Source organism: Leopardus geoffroyi, chromosome C1 (genome assembly GCF_018350155.1).
Source record: "Leopardus geoffroyi isolate Oge1 chromosome C1, O.geoffroyi_Oge1_pat1.0, whole genome shotgun sequence".
Taxonomy (NCBI): domain Eukaryota; kingdom Metazoa; phylum Chordata; class Mammalia; order Carnivora; family Felidae; genus Leopardus; species Leopardus geoffroyi.
This window is the reverse complement of record NC_059328.1, coordinates 162,915,556-162,928,846: the sequence shown is the minus strand read 5'-3', so window position 1 is coordinate 162,928,846 and position 13,291 is coordinate 162,915,556. Positions and strand designations below refer to the sequence as shown.

At 53.1% G+C, this 13,291-nt stretch overlaps 1 protein-coding gene across 1 annotated transcript; it reads right to left on the bottom strand.

Moving 5' to 3' along the window:
* Window positions 1-807: 807 nt before the first annotated feature.
* Window positions 808-4,481, bottom strand: SP9 (Sp9 transcription factor). Its single transcript, XM_045480241.1, has 2 exons — window positions 4,310-4,481; window positions 808-3,252 (listed from the first exon to the last, which is right to left on the bottom strand). The coding sequence occupies exons 1-2, from the start codon at window positions 4,328-4,330 to the stop codon at window positions 1,819-1,821; spliced, it is 1,455 nt and encodes a 484-aa protein (XP_045336197.1). The 5' UTR covers window positions 4,331-4,481; the 3' UTR covers window positions 808-1,818.
* Between the last annotated feature and the right edge of the window lie 8,810 nt (window positions 4,482-13,291).

Genomic DNA, 13,291 nt, shown 5'->3' with positions numbered 1-13,291 from the left:
AAGCCTAGTTATCAAATCAAGTGCTTAGTTTGGGGGCTTTTAAAACGTTTACATTTTATCTCAGGTTGCCCTTTACCGTTTGACATGCAAATTTGGTGCAGTTAATTTAGACAATTAAAAAGATCTTCAAGGGAGCTTTGTCACGGAGAATATTTGGAGTTTTCCCCGTGGACCAGCTGAGATAAAGTTGGCCAGAACAAATGATGTCTAGGAGATTAATTAGATATTTGATAAGACATGAATCCCTAATAAGGGAATACAAGGCACAGGGGGCTGCTGTGTGCTCTAAGTCAAAATTAATAACATTTAACAAGATTTTCATTTAGGCATGAAATGTCTTTTCCGGGGTATTGACTCTAGCGATTTATTCCCCTGAGTCACCTCCCAACGTAGAGGGCCTTGGGAGCTAAAAGACTTCTTTTAAAAAGCTTTTTCCTTTCACAGATTGTTTTTAAATCGCTTCTTAAAAACAAACAAACCCACTGGAGTTTTGTCTGACCCCTCCCGGGAGGTGTAGGCACCTACCCAGTTAAAGCTGCCAAGGATCTTGGTTTTATTTTAGGCGCTCCTAGAGTTTTAAAATGTCACCTTTTGAGAGCTCTCTCATTAAGTAATACAACTACACATTCTTATAACCCAATTTAATTTACACTATTGATATACAAATAAATAATTTTGACTTCTCAAAAACGTATATGTATTATGGCTTTTATAACTCACATAAACCTTACATTACCTAAAACTAACATTAAAGGAATTTTTTCCCAACAAAAAAAAGTCGACCCACATAAAGGATAATGACAGGGGAACAGGATTAAAAAAAAAGGAAGTGTATTGTTCAGAGTCCTTTAATAATACCAAAATGAAAATATGATGTCAAGATTTTCTTCATACAGATAAACGCATTTAATTTCTTTAGATGACCTTAACTTACGTGTTTGTGAGTGAAATGATAACTCAACATCTTAAATATCTTTTACATATATACTGACTTTCACAAAGTGCATCAGAAAATTAAAAAAAAAAAAAACTCCCTGAATTTCAGGAATTCACCAAAAAAAAAAACCTCTATTCGAATGAACATTTACAAGAAAATAAAAAAGAACACAATCTTTTGAACCCTATTTATACAGATGTTATGAAATACAGAGAAACTGTCACTAGACTTCCAGTTTAATTTCTCACCTTAAGCCTTTTTTGATGCTTCCTTTTTAGGAAAAAAGTCTCATTGTAAGTAGATATCAAGCAGGACTTGGAGCATTTAATATATAATATAATCCACACAAAGGGTCTGTTTTTATAGGTCCCGTTTGTTTTCAAATATTCTGACAGTCCTTTGCAGAGTGGTGGCTTGTTTTTTGAGAAAAGGAAAGAGAAGGGTAGTGGGGGGGGGCGATGAGGGAGGTGGGAGCGTTTCTGTGTATTGCTCTTCGCTCGAGAAGTTTGTGCGAGTGTTGTGTGTGTGTGCGTGTGTGCGTGCGCGCGCGCGCGCGCGCTAATGTGCGTGCTTGTGGTTGTAGGTCTCCGGTGTGTGTTCATGTCTGTCTGTGTGCAGTTTTTTAGTGTTGTTTGTGTCGGAGGGTGGTTTGCTTTTGTTCCAGGATCACGAGTTCGATTCTCGTCTGGGCTGGGATAGCAGAGGGGAGCTCCTGGCTTGGCCGGCGAGCAGCGGCCGGGCAGCCGGGTGCTGCTGCACTTCGTGCTGGCCCGGGGGCGTCACTGGAGCCCCCACCCGTCCGTGCCCCGCTCGCTGGCCCTCCGAACCTCTCGCTCGCTCTCGGTGTCTCTATTCGCTCGCTCGCACCTCTCGCCCGGCCTCTAAGAGTCGTTGGGGCCAGACGCGGCTTCCTTGCCTCCCGCCGAGGCCGCCGCCGCCGCCGCCGCCGCTGCAGCCGCCGCCGCAGCCGCCGCCCGGGCGGCACTGACGCCGGAGTCGTGCAGGATGAGGTCAGGGGACTCGGAGCGGGGCGTCTCCAGGTTGCTGGCGTCCGTGTCACTGTCGCTGCCCTTTTTGCCCCCGCCACCCCCGTTGTGCGTCTTAATGTGTTTGCTCAGGTGGTCGCTGCGCATGAAGCGCTTGTTGCACACCGGACAGGCGAAGCGCTTCTCGCCCGTGTGAGTCCGCAGGTGCCGCTGCAGCTCGTCCGAGCGCGTGAAGCGCTTGCCGCAGAAGAGCCAGTTGCACACGAAGGGCCGTTCGCCCGTGTGCCAGCGCAGGTGCGCTTTCAGGTGCGACGTCTTGCCGTACACCTTGCCGCAGCCCGGGATGTGGCAGCTGTGCAGGCCCTTGCGCCGCAGGCTCGCCCCGGCCGGGCCCAGCCGCTCCGCCTCCTGGCAGTTGGGGCAGTCGCAGGTGGCGCGGCCGGAATAGCGGCGGGCTGAGCGCGCCGAGCTCCCCCCGGCGGCGGCGGCCGCGGCGCCCGAGATCATGGCGCTGGCGGCAGCAGCCGCCACCGCGGCGCTGGAGTCCGAGTAGGAGGGCAGCACCGGCTTGAAGCCGTCCTGAGCCAGCAGGTGCTGGCTGGTAGAGAGCAAGTGCGAGGCGGCGGCGGCCGAGGAGCCGAGGCCCGTGGAGCTGAAGGCCGAGTGCGTGAGCGAGCTGAAGTCGGGGTTGTAGGTGCCGAGCTGCGAGTGCAGCGAGGCCTGGGGGGCGCCCGAGTGCAGCGAGCTCTGGAGCCCCCCAGCGGGGTTCTGCACCTCCAGCCACGAGCCCGGGCTGCTGTGCACGTCCCACCACGACGACGCCGCGCCGTTGGTCACCTCGCCCGCCGCCAGCGTCGAGTGGAAGCCTGACTTGTACCACGACTCGTACGGGTGCGCCATACCCACGCGCGGGTACAGGCCGTCGGCCGCCGTCGTGTGCACCTTGGAGATGAAGGCCGACTGGCCGCCCGCCTCCTGCGGGGACACTCCGGCCGCCGCTGCCGCGGCGGCCGCCGAGTTGGAAAAGAGGCCGCCGTAGTCGCTGCTGAAAGCGGACGACGTGGGGGACGTGGAGGCCAGGCAGAAGGCGCTGTTGGCTGCGCCCGAGCCGCCCGCCAGGCCGCCGGAGCCGCGGCCACCGGTGGCCACGGCGAAGCCCGAGAGGCTGGAGCCGAGGTTGCAGCTGGAAGAGGAGCGCTTCCAGGGGTGGAAGCCGCCCTTGGCGAAGGCGCTCGACTCTGGCAGCGTCGTCAGCGGGCTGGTGTTGCCGATCTTGTTGCAGGTCGCCGCCAGCATGGCCAACGGGGTTGTTCCGAAGCGCGGCTCTTCCTAAAGTGGGTGGGGTGAGGGAGGGAGCAAGGAGAAGGAGGGCAGGAAGAAGTGGGAGGAAGACACAAAGTGCACCCGTGAGCAGCCTCGTTTCCCCTCGACTGGTCCCGGGGGGTCGTGGCTCCTGGGCTCGCGCCTCCTCCCCGCGCGCTTGCCAAGGATGCGCCGTGCCCCGCACGGGGCAAGGGCGATCCCAAGGGTGAGGGTCCCGGCGCTGGAAAGTTGTTCTCCGGTGGGGCTACAAATCAAAGATGTCTCGGTTCTCCCCGTCTCAGCCGCTGCAACCCCTACGCAGGGCCGGACTCGGGTTGCTCGCCTCCCGCTCGCCGTAAGCCCGATCCTCTCATTCAGGCCCCCAAATCGCCCTTCGGGTAAAGCACGGAAGTAAACACATCGACAACAAACACCGGGTGAGGGCGGAGGCGGCCGAAACAGCGGCTCAGGGGCGGGGGAAACTTGGGGCACTCCTCCCAAGGGTGACTACGACTTGACTCTTTTTAATAGAAAACGTTGTTTTAAATGTTTACACCCCCCCCCAAAAAAAACCCTTGATTATGAAAACAAGAATCCGAGGAGAAGGGACCCAGCGATGGATTTCAAAGTCACAGGCGAACTGGGGAGCCACAGAAGTGTAAATGTTTGTTAACGTGACTACACGGACTGAAAAACGATTAAGGCTGTTTTCTGGAAACACCACTGTCGCGTAATTGCAACAATCCCCGAAGCAAGGGGGGGGGGGGGTATAAATCACCAGGGGAAGAAAAGAAACCTCTAGATTTTCTTTTAAGCCACACACACACACACACACACACACACACACACACACACACACACAAAAAGGACTAGCTTAACAAATCATTTTCTTACAAAGGCATCTCCTAGGTTTCAATAAGTTGGAAAGAATCAGTCCCAGAAATGTGGAAAGTGCTAAAAGGAGCTGAAGCTGCAGCTGCAGTCCGGCAGCAACAGTTTTTCCGGAGCTGCGGACGCGGAGAAGCCATAACGAAAATTTGCTGCAGTTAAAACAAGCAAATGCCTTGTCGCACTTCCGACTTACCCCGAGTATAGACGTGGCCATAGCAGGTCCGTAGGCTGCGCGGCGGGGCCAGGAGCGGGACTGAGCCTGGCGGCTGCTCCGGAAGGCTGCTCCGATCCCGCGCAGCTCCCGCGTCCCCGCGCTCGCGCCGAGCGGACTCCGGGCTCCCGCCGGCTAAACTCAGCCTAAGTGCGAGGAGCACCCGCTTTGAAGTGCCGCTGGCTGCGCCTCTCGCCCAATGAGGGCGCAGGCGGAGCAGACGGGAGCCGCTCCGCAGCCAATCAGACGCGCCGAGGGGCCCAAGCCAGGGCTCCCGGCGCGTGCCAGTCAAGGCGGCCAGCGCTGTGTTGGGGAGGGAGAGGGGGGGCCGCGGGCTAGAGACTGAAGAAATTACAGTGCAATTAAAAATTTACACTCACGCACTAAGCCAGGTTTAAGTAGCGTTGAGACTGAGACACAAGCCCCCCGAACCACCCCGAGATGATGCAAGTTAGGACTGACAGTCCGATTCCACTCCCCACTTGTGGGAAAGAAGGCAAGAGGGGAGGGGGCGCCCTGGCGGAGGCCGCACTGGCAAGGCCCAAGTAAAGACGGAAATGTCAACGCTCACTTTGTGTGTCTAAGCTCTCGCCTGCGCAGCACAACTTCAGCTGGAATCCATCATTCTCGCTCGCAATTTTATCATTGTTTGTGTTCTACCCAGTTCCTTTTCCCCAGTGGATTCGGTTTTACCCACTCCAGAGTCACATTGAGGAGAGGGCGCGAAAGGACAACTCCTCTGAGAGGAGAGAAATAGGCCTCTATGTCCAGGTCTACACCCACAGACTTGTTGGGAGGGCCTGGAGCCTGCGCATCCCGCTATTTTCCCCCAGAGGTCTAAGTGACTTCCTAATTGTCGCTCTGGCCTCTGACCCAGGGGGTAATACAAGTGCCACTCACACCAGAAGCTTCTAGTGGTAATTGAGGGCACCCTTTGTACCGTTTCGCCAGCGCCTAGATACCAGGTTAACCCAGTTGTCAAATACGACTAAACAGTGGGAAGTGCTGATTATCTGCCGGGTTTCGCTGGGGGCTGGCGTGGGGGTGGGAGGCATCAGCCCATACAACACGCTGCACGAAGCCGCTTATTTTCACGTTGTAACAACTTTGGAAACAGAGACCGGCGTGAGCTGCGTCCGCCCCCACCGCCACCCGCGCTGAAGCTGCAGCTTGCTCGGCTGTTTGTTTAACCGGGTGAAGATTTGCATGTCACGTTTCACCCTGGAGTCGAGTTTTCTTGCCCCAGCTTCAACCCGCTCCCACTCCAGAGCCCCTGGGCCTATAGAGGCTCTTTTGCACAGCAAGGGCACCGTGTTGAGAGATGGGTTCCCCCATCCAGAGCCCTGCTTTCCTGGACACGCTCCAGGAGCCTCTCTCGGGGACCTCCATCCGCGAGTGCGGGGGACAAGGCCACACGTGGGCGCCTCCACATTTTGTAGGCTGAAAGCATCATGAAGTCCTCTCTGGATCTTGTCGGTGTGAAAAGAGGTGTCCTCAAACTGACAACTGCGCGTGCTAGAGTCCCTCAGCAATCGCTGAGCTGTTTGTTTTTCTTTCTGGATCTCACTTTGTCTTTCTTCTTCGGGGCAGTTGGAGCTGCTTTTGAACCAGAAATGCCAGCGTCCTCGGACAGACCTGGGTACTACGGGTTTAATGTACCACATTCCCCTCCAAACCCACATCCTGCTTTTTAAGAGACATTGTAAACCACAACCCCCAAATGCTTGGGTGCAAAAGAGTTGTTGCGGAGGGGAGTAAGTGAGCACGAGTGGAACTGTGCCCCCAGTGTTTTCTCTCCTCTTTGCAATATCTCTTGGCCCAAACGTGCGACCACTGTGGCTCTTCTCCCGGCCCTAAGATGGAGCCTGCGTGCGTCTCAGTGCACTCGGTGGGTGGGAGGGCTGCAAGGATTGCTTTCTTTGCTTACCGTTATAATACCTTCGCTCAGAATGGTGCCCTCCCCCACTTTCGTTTAAGGTGGCGAAAGCACCGAGGAAAATGTGACAGAGAAAGAGGGGGAGAATCGGGAGACTAGCGCGGCGAAGCTGGAGCACTGAGCCCTGGGGGATTGTGGTGGAAATCCGCGGGGGGAGGAGGGAAGGTGTCAAAAGCCCCCCCCCCGGGGTGGGGGGACTCGGGGTGGAAGGTTAAGGGAGAATCCTGGCAGACTGGAAGAGCCAGAAAGCCCGGCAGGGGGACCCGGAGCCGTTCCCAACAGGTGACTTCTGCCCTGCAAGGGGAGACCGGTCTCGGCTTCCAGTAGAGTCTCCGTGTCGATTTACTAATAGAGGGATTGTTAAGTGGCAGCGAGGCGTTTCCGACTCACCCACCGCAGCCCGGTAGGAGAAGCGCAGAGGTTTCCCCTTACCACCTCCTCCCCCACCTCCAACACACCCCCTCCTTAAGGAAACCTGACAACGTAATAAATAAGACAATCCGAAAAGCCACTTAGCACTAGTGACATTTTCAAGTCAACCATTTAAAACAGCTCACGCTGGTACCTAGGGCTCCGGGAGCCCTGGTCGCCTTCCTCTTCTCCTTCTCCTCCTCTCCTCCCCTCCCCCTCCTGCCGTTTTCAATGTGGTTCCAGCTGTCAGACTCTCTACGTGGGTACTCGGATATTCCTTTAGATACACGCATCCGGATCACAATAAAAGTTAGGGGAATCTTCCAAACGAACGCAGGCAGATACCCCGGCCACTTTAACTCTAAGGTGGGGCCCCAAGGAGATCTTTCCAAAGAGGTCCAGTTTTTTTTTTTTTCGTGTGACAGATTTTTTCATCCTCTAAAAAATCTAGTTTTTAAACAAAGATCAATGTGTTATGCTAAAGTGTTGAGCTGACTGTTAAAACATTTGGGGAAATAATGACAATGTAACAAAGGCCTGGTTTGGAGTGAATCATCACCCTTTTAAAAGTTAAAGCAATTTTCGGGAGAATAGCTTTCAGCAAACGCTTTACATTATTCAAAACGGCCAAATAATGCTCTATTATAGCGCCTGAATGCTGCCAGTCAGCCCCTAAGTGCAATTTGTGCAAAGGCCCCGGTGCCTTATCTCCACTTCTTTATAAAGAGGTGAATATAAAACAATTTCTTCCAAACCCAGACAGAGAGCACGAAAATTGCTTCCCTTTCTGCAATCAGGGCAATTTAACTGGAGTGCAATTAGCACTATTAAATGTCGATTCTGCATAAACAAATCTGACTGAGCAGCGAAAGTGGGGTGAGAACCTCATATACACTGAAACTGATTTTTTAAAATTATGTATCCGGGTCCTTTACAATTGATCCGTGACGTTTTCATCTTGGAATATATTTACATCGTAAATACACTATGGGAAATCAACATAATTTTTTTTTGCAAAAAAAAAAAAAAAAAAGCAGTAGGAATCCTAATAAAGAAGAATAGGGTAATTAAAGGGAAGAGTTCACTTCCTTTGAACAAATATTGTTTCTCCCATTTTGCCTCTCCCGAGAGCTTTGATCCGAGCAACTGCTCAAGTTGCTGCATTTAGAAGGCAAAGCCGGAGAAACAATTCCGTCATTAGCGCTGATCCGAAGGATTGGAGCTCCTACACTACAGGAAAAAAAAAAAAAAAAAAAAAAAAATACTTCTCCCCGATGCACAGGAAACAGGGTGGGGACGGGGAGGACCAGCTATCTTCGGAATAATTCGAACTATTAGGTGGCTGTCCAGTCTCCCTGGGGCTTCGGCCAGTCGCAGAGTTAGCAGCGGATACACAGCACCAAGGTGGGGTGAGGTGGTGCTGGGGAGACTTGAGGATGTGGGCGGGAGGGGAGGCGCTGGGGGAGGAGGAACCGAAGGTTTTTACACAGGCCCTGCTGGCTGCTGCCAAAGCCTCGATCACCAGGACCGAGATACCCCGGGGGCGGGGACAGGGGAGAGGGAACAGAGAGGAGCCCGTAAAAAGCATTTATCTGACCTGTCCTCCTCCAACCTGCCTTTATTTACTTATTTGGTAAGCCACAGCGCTCCCTTTTTTAATCATTTGCTCAGTTAATTACGTTTTTCATTTGCATGATCTACACTAGAGCAGTGATTATCAGGTCAGCACGGTGTGGGAATTGGGGAGATACATTAATAACTTGAGTTAAAAAAAAAAAAAAAAAACAAGGCTACCCCTGTGTACCATAGTCGCCTGCCATGAACAAGGGCGAAGGAAGCGGGTACAGACGGAAGCGCCTGTTGAGTGCAGTGAATCCTTTCCACAGTTGGAGCTTGCCAGTTGTGGGTGCAAATGAAATGCAGCTTTTGATTAGAAGGGAATCTTTTATAGCTAACACATATTTATGTTTTAAAAAGCGCCAGCCTTGAGATCAAATGAATGGAGAAAATTAATTGAAAATTGAGGAACTCTCCCACAATTTCTGCTGAGCTTTCATTTAATACTTGTTCTATAACGCCCTAATTCCAGCCCAACCCTGGCAAATAAAAGAGCCAGGAAGGATATTTTCTCTGCCTCAGGAGTGTTACTCCTATTTAGAGGGGGCAGGAGATGCAAATCCCTCTTGCCTATAAGGTCTACTGGAGAAAGTGAAAACCCCTAGTCTATTAAGTACACTCCAAACATTTGCTATACAACTAATTTTCTGCTGCTAGATGTATCTGGGCCTCATATTTTAAGCCTGCCTTGATCTGTTCATCTGAGCCAAAAATGCATTAACAATTAAAGGAAAGACTCTGGTGTGTCAAAGGAAGGAAGGTGACTGTAGACTGTGTGATGATTTTAATGACTGCAATTATTGGAAGATTATTCAACAACATCATAGATTTGTTTACTGCATTACTCGGAAACTATGGGGGGCCTATTCAGATTGGAGTTTTACCTTCCTCCCTCCCTTACCAACTACCACAGAGGGGTCTTAGACCTAAGCAAATGTGTCATTCAATGTTGGCTTTCTTCTTTTTAAGAGCATTTCTACCAAAAACGAAGCACAATTTGTTGCCTTAGCCTGAACTTAAATGGAACCACCTTTGGGACATTAAAGTCATCTTTTGAGCTAATAGTAAAACATTTTAAAAGCCAAAGGCCAGAGGATTCTGCTCATCGTTCAGCTCCCCCCAGCCAGGGTAGCAGTTCCTTCCGTTCTAGTCTTTTGTAGGCAGCTTTTGAGAATACTTCCAACTTTACCTCTTCCATCCAGGGCTTGGAGGAGACACTACAACCACACAAGATGTTACACAAGAGTCTAGGCATGTCTCAAGGATTCCATGTTGGAGAAAGTTTGGCTTTTTCTTCCTTGCTTTTAGCATGCCCCTCCCCCCATTTATTTCCTATCCCAACTCCTGGTGTTACCAAGTTAGAAATAAGTAAATAAAAAGAAATGTATGACTAAGAGAATACCGGTTTGCAGCTGAGGAAGTTTTTACTCTACATACAGATATAAATGATGCAAGTAAGGAAAGTTTCTCATCTGATATAAGCAATAATCAATAAATCACAGCCTGGGCTTTGCTCATTAGAGAATTACTAATTTACTAAAGAAAAAAAAAAGACAATTATAAATTTGGAAGTAAGCTTTGAAAAGAAAAGAAAAAAAAAAAAAGAATAGTAAATATCTCCACTTAGCCCCCTTTCTCCCTCCCCTGAGGCACTGAGACTGTGGCCTGGCCACTGCAGTGCTCTTCCTTGGCCTGTGATCACCCAGTTTCCAGATTAAGGAGGACTTGGGCTGGAATGAAACCTTCCCCGTTCAAACAGGAACCTGCAGAACTCTGCAAGTGGCAATTAGGAGCCTATTACAAGCCATTAGATTGATCAATGTACCTTAAACAATGCGAATGATTTATATGGCTGATTTATTGGGGGGGGGGGCGGGTGGAGAGGGAGGACGACTCCAGCTTCTTTATATCCGTTGCACTGTTCTGGAGAAGACCCGGGTTCAGCCTCTGTTCATCACTGCTTGGAACCAATTTATTTAGAAAACTTTACAAGCACAGATACAGGCTCGCCTGGCTCGTCCGGTGGGTGGCGAGATGCACATTCTTTGCCCCTTTCTCTACTTTCTAAGGAAGAGCTTAGAAAGACCAGGGCCAGGAGGAGCAGCCGGGGGTCACAGCAAGCCACTCCCCTAACGGAGGACACACCGCCCGAAGCGGTCCCAGCAGCCTTCCTTCCCCCGGTCTGTCCCCGGAGAGGGAGAGGATGACTTACATACTTGTTTAACGGAGTGTTGGAGAGCTGTGTGGCCTCCTAATTACGGCAGGAACACAGAACCATTAGCCCTGGAAGTTTCAGGCGTGACTCGGGGAGGAGCAGCTACACAGCTCCTCGCGTGCACATGACACGGGGGTGGAGGGGTGGGGTGGGAGCGGATTCTGCGGAACAGAACTCCCAGCTAGGGCTGACTATTTTGGCTAATCTGGAGAAGACAAAATTACAACAGAGTTGAAGCCATCAAAGCTGGCCCCCGCCACCCCTCCTCCCGCCCTCCTCCCTGGCCCAAAGTCTGTTTGCAGTTGTCTTCTCCTCTGCAGACGCTCGTCGGTCTTCTCACGACAAGGAAATTCCTGCCAGTTTTTCCAGAGCCTGCAAGGAGAGGACAGATGCACTTCACACTTCTCAGAGGAGAATTCCCTTTGTCTTATCTCCCCCTCCCCCAGTCGGCTTCAGCTCTGCGACGAGGAAGACTCAGCCCCGGGAAAGATACTGGGCGCGGAAGGGGGCGTTTGTAACCGAACCCCACGCCCAACTCTGCCCCTGCGGGTCCCTCCTCTTCCTCTTTCCTCTTCTTTCTCTTTCCCAGGCTTCTCTCTTCCTTTTCCCCCTCCCTCCTTCCAGTCCTCTAGATCTTCTTACCACTCAAGTCTTCTCCCGGGTTCCCGCTCCCAGAGTTGGGGCAGGCACCGCTTATTCCCCAGCCTTAGTGGTTTGGCGGGAAAGGGCTTCGTCCTGGCTTGTTCATGGATGTCTGGAACAAATCCTTGCATGCGTGCCTAAATGTGGAATGGGAAACATAATGCGTCGATAATGAGGCACAGAGGGAAGAGGGGGAAAAAACAGAGAAACCACTTTGCTTGGAAAAGTTGCTACCTGGGTCCTTTGCAGCCAGTGTGGGATGGGAGCCCAGGATTTGCAAACTCTTCTAGGTGGGTCGCGATTTCACACACCCACATAGTATTACTACTGCTGCTGCTGCTACTGCTACTACTACTACTACTACACACACACACACACACACACACACACACACACACACCCAACTGCTCTCATCTGCCCTTTATAACCCCACATCTCACTGTCCTGAGTTCTTCTCTGAATTAGTTCCTTTCAATCCTCTGTTTCCTAGGATTGATTTCTCAGGGCCTTCCAGGTCAGTGAGAGGCAGAGGAAGAAGGTCGGTTGTAAGATTCCTACCAAGGACCCAAGTACCCCTGGGCTGTGATATCGCCGGGAACAGGCCTCTCCTAGGGTCCACACGGTCGTGCTTTCTGGAGTCCTGCCACTCTGGAGTCCAACCCTGCGTGCTGGCCTCTCCTGTCACACCCACCGATGGATGTCACACCCACCCCCATGGCGAGGCCAGACTGACACCTCCACCCTGACTCGCTTCTTGGAGTACACACGGGGGAAGAGGGAGGCTCCGCACGCAGTAGACACGTGCGCCTCCTCCTGCCTTCCTCCCTCTGCCGCACGCAGAATGCACATTGATGACACAGGCACACTTACTCGGGCACGCGCCAGCGGCGTCCACCGTCCTTCCCAGCCAGGCGGCAGCAGGCGAGACGGCCTCGAGGCAGGTGACACCGCCGCAGGGAGGCGGGCTTGGCGCCCGAGATGCCTACCTGGGCGCGGAGATGTTCAGGTCCCCCAAAGCCCGCTGCGGGCCTCCCCGGGTCTCGTGGCCGGCGGTCTCGCTGCTGCTGGGCCTCGCCTCAGCCTCTTGCCGCGCTCCCGGAGCGGACTCCCGCTCCGCGCGGGGCTCCGCACCTCCGCCCGCGTAGCGCCCCCCACCCCCACCCCGGAGCTCCTCTCTTCCAGAAGGCTGCTGCCCGCCCGCCTTCCATAGGCTCAGCTACATCTGGGATGCATTGCCCCCTAATTGTCAACCCCATTATTGTGATCAAGCGAACGTCGCTAATCTCTACATTTATTGTGTAGGTAAATAGAGGCTGCGTTTAATCAATACGCAGGGCCCCAGCCCTCGCAGCGCCAAGTAACTTAAGTCAACGGTGAAGATTTCAGTGTGTGCGTAATTATAGAGCACGCGGAATATTCACTCCAGCCTAATCCCGCAGCTCTCCTCCGACCCGGGGTAGCGGGAGGAGGGAACGTGAGGACTCTCCACCCTCCAAGGGATCGAGGGACGGCTCCCTCCGGGGAAGAAAAGGATTTTGTGGCAGTGACGCCGCGCACCCGGCGCAGGGGCCTGCGGCTGGACTGGGGACCGCTCTCACTTCCCAGCGGCCAAATCCCGCGCTCGGCGCCCTCTCCCTGCGGCCTTTTGGATCCCGCCACTCCAAACGAATCTGCCGCAGGGAGGAGGGTGGTTCCGCGCTCGTCAGGTCCCCGCCGGGCGGGAAAACCGAGGGCGGGGCCCGGGAGGCGGGTCGCCGGGTGCTCCAGTCGCCCGGGCCTCCGCGAGCTGTCTCCCTTTCCCCGGGCTGCTCCCTTCCCCGCCGGAACTCCCGAAAAGGCCAAGCCTGGGCGCGCAGAGAGCGGGCTATTGGCGCTTCTTCTTAAATAGTTATTGTTTCTTAATTAAGAGGACTTGAGCCCAACCCGTGGGAAAGGATCCGGGATTCGCAGCAGGGGATGGTCAGGCCTGGGGAGGTTGGCTCTGGAAACGGTCGGTGGCGGCTCCAGACTGCAGCCTGGTTGCTGGAGTGGCCTTAGAGTGAGGGCCTCAGGGCCACGGAGGGGAGAGGGTCGGTTGGAAATCTTTCCGGTGGCTGCTGAAAGCACCCGAGCTCTCCTGACGCTCTGGAGTGGAACCCAGGAG

Bases quoted from the DNA above. Each gene is read 5' to 3' on its own strand.
- SP9 (XM_045480241.1), bottom strand. From the start codon at position 4,330: ATGGCCACGTCTATACTCGGG. The intron at 3,253-4,309 runs GTAAGTCGGAAG...CACCCACTTTAG, and splicing joins TGGCCACGTCTATACTCGGG to GAAGAGCCGCGCTTCGGAAC.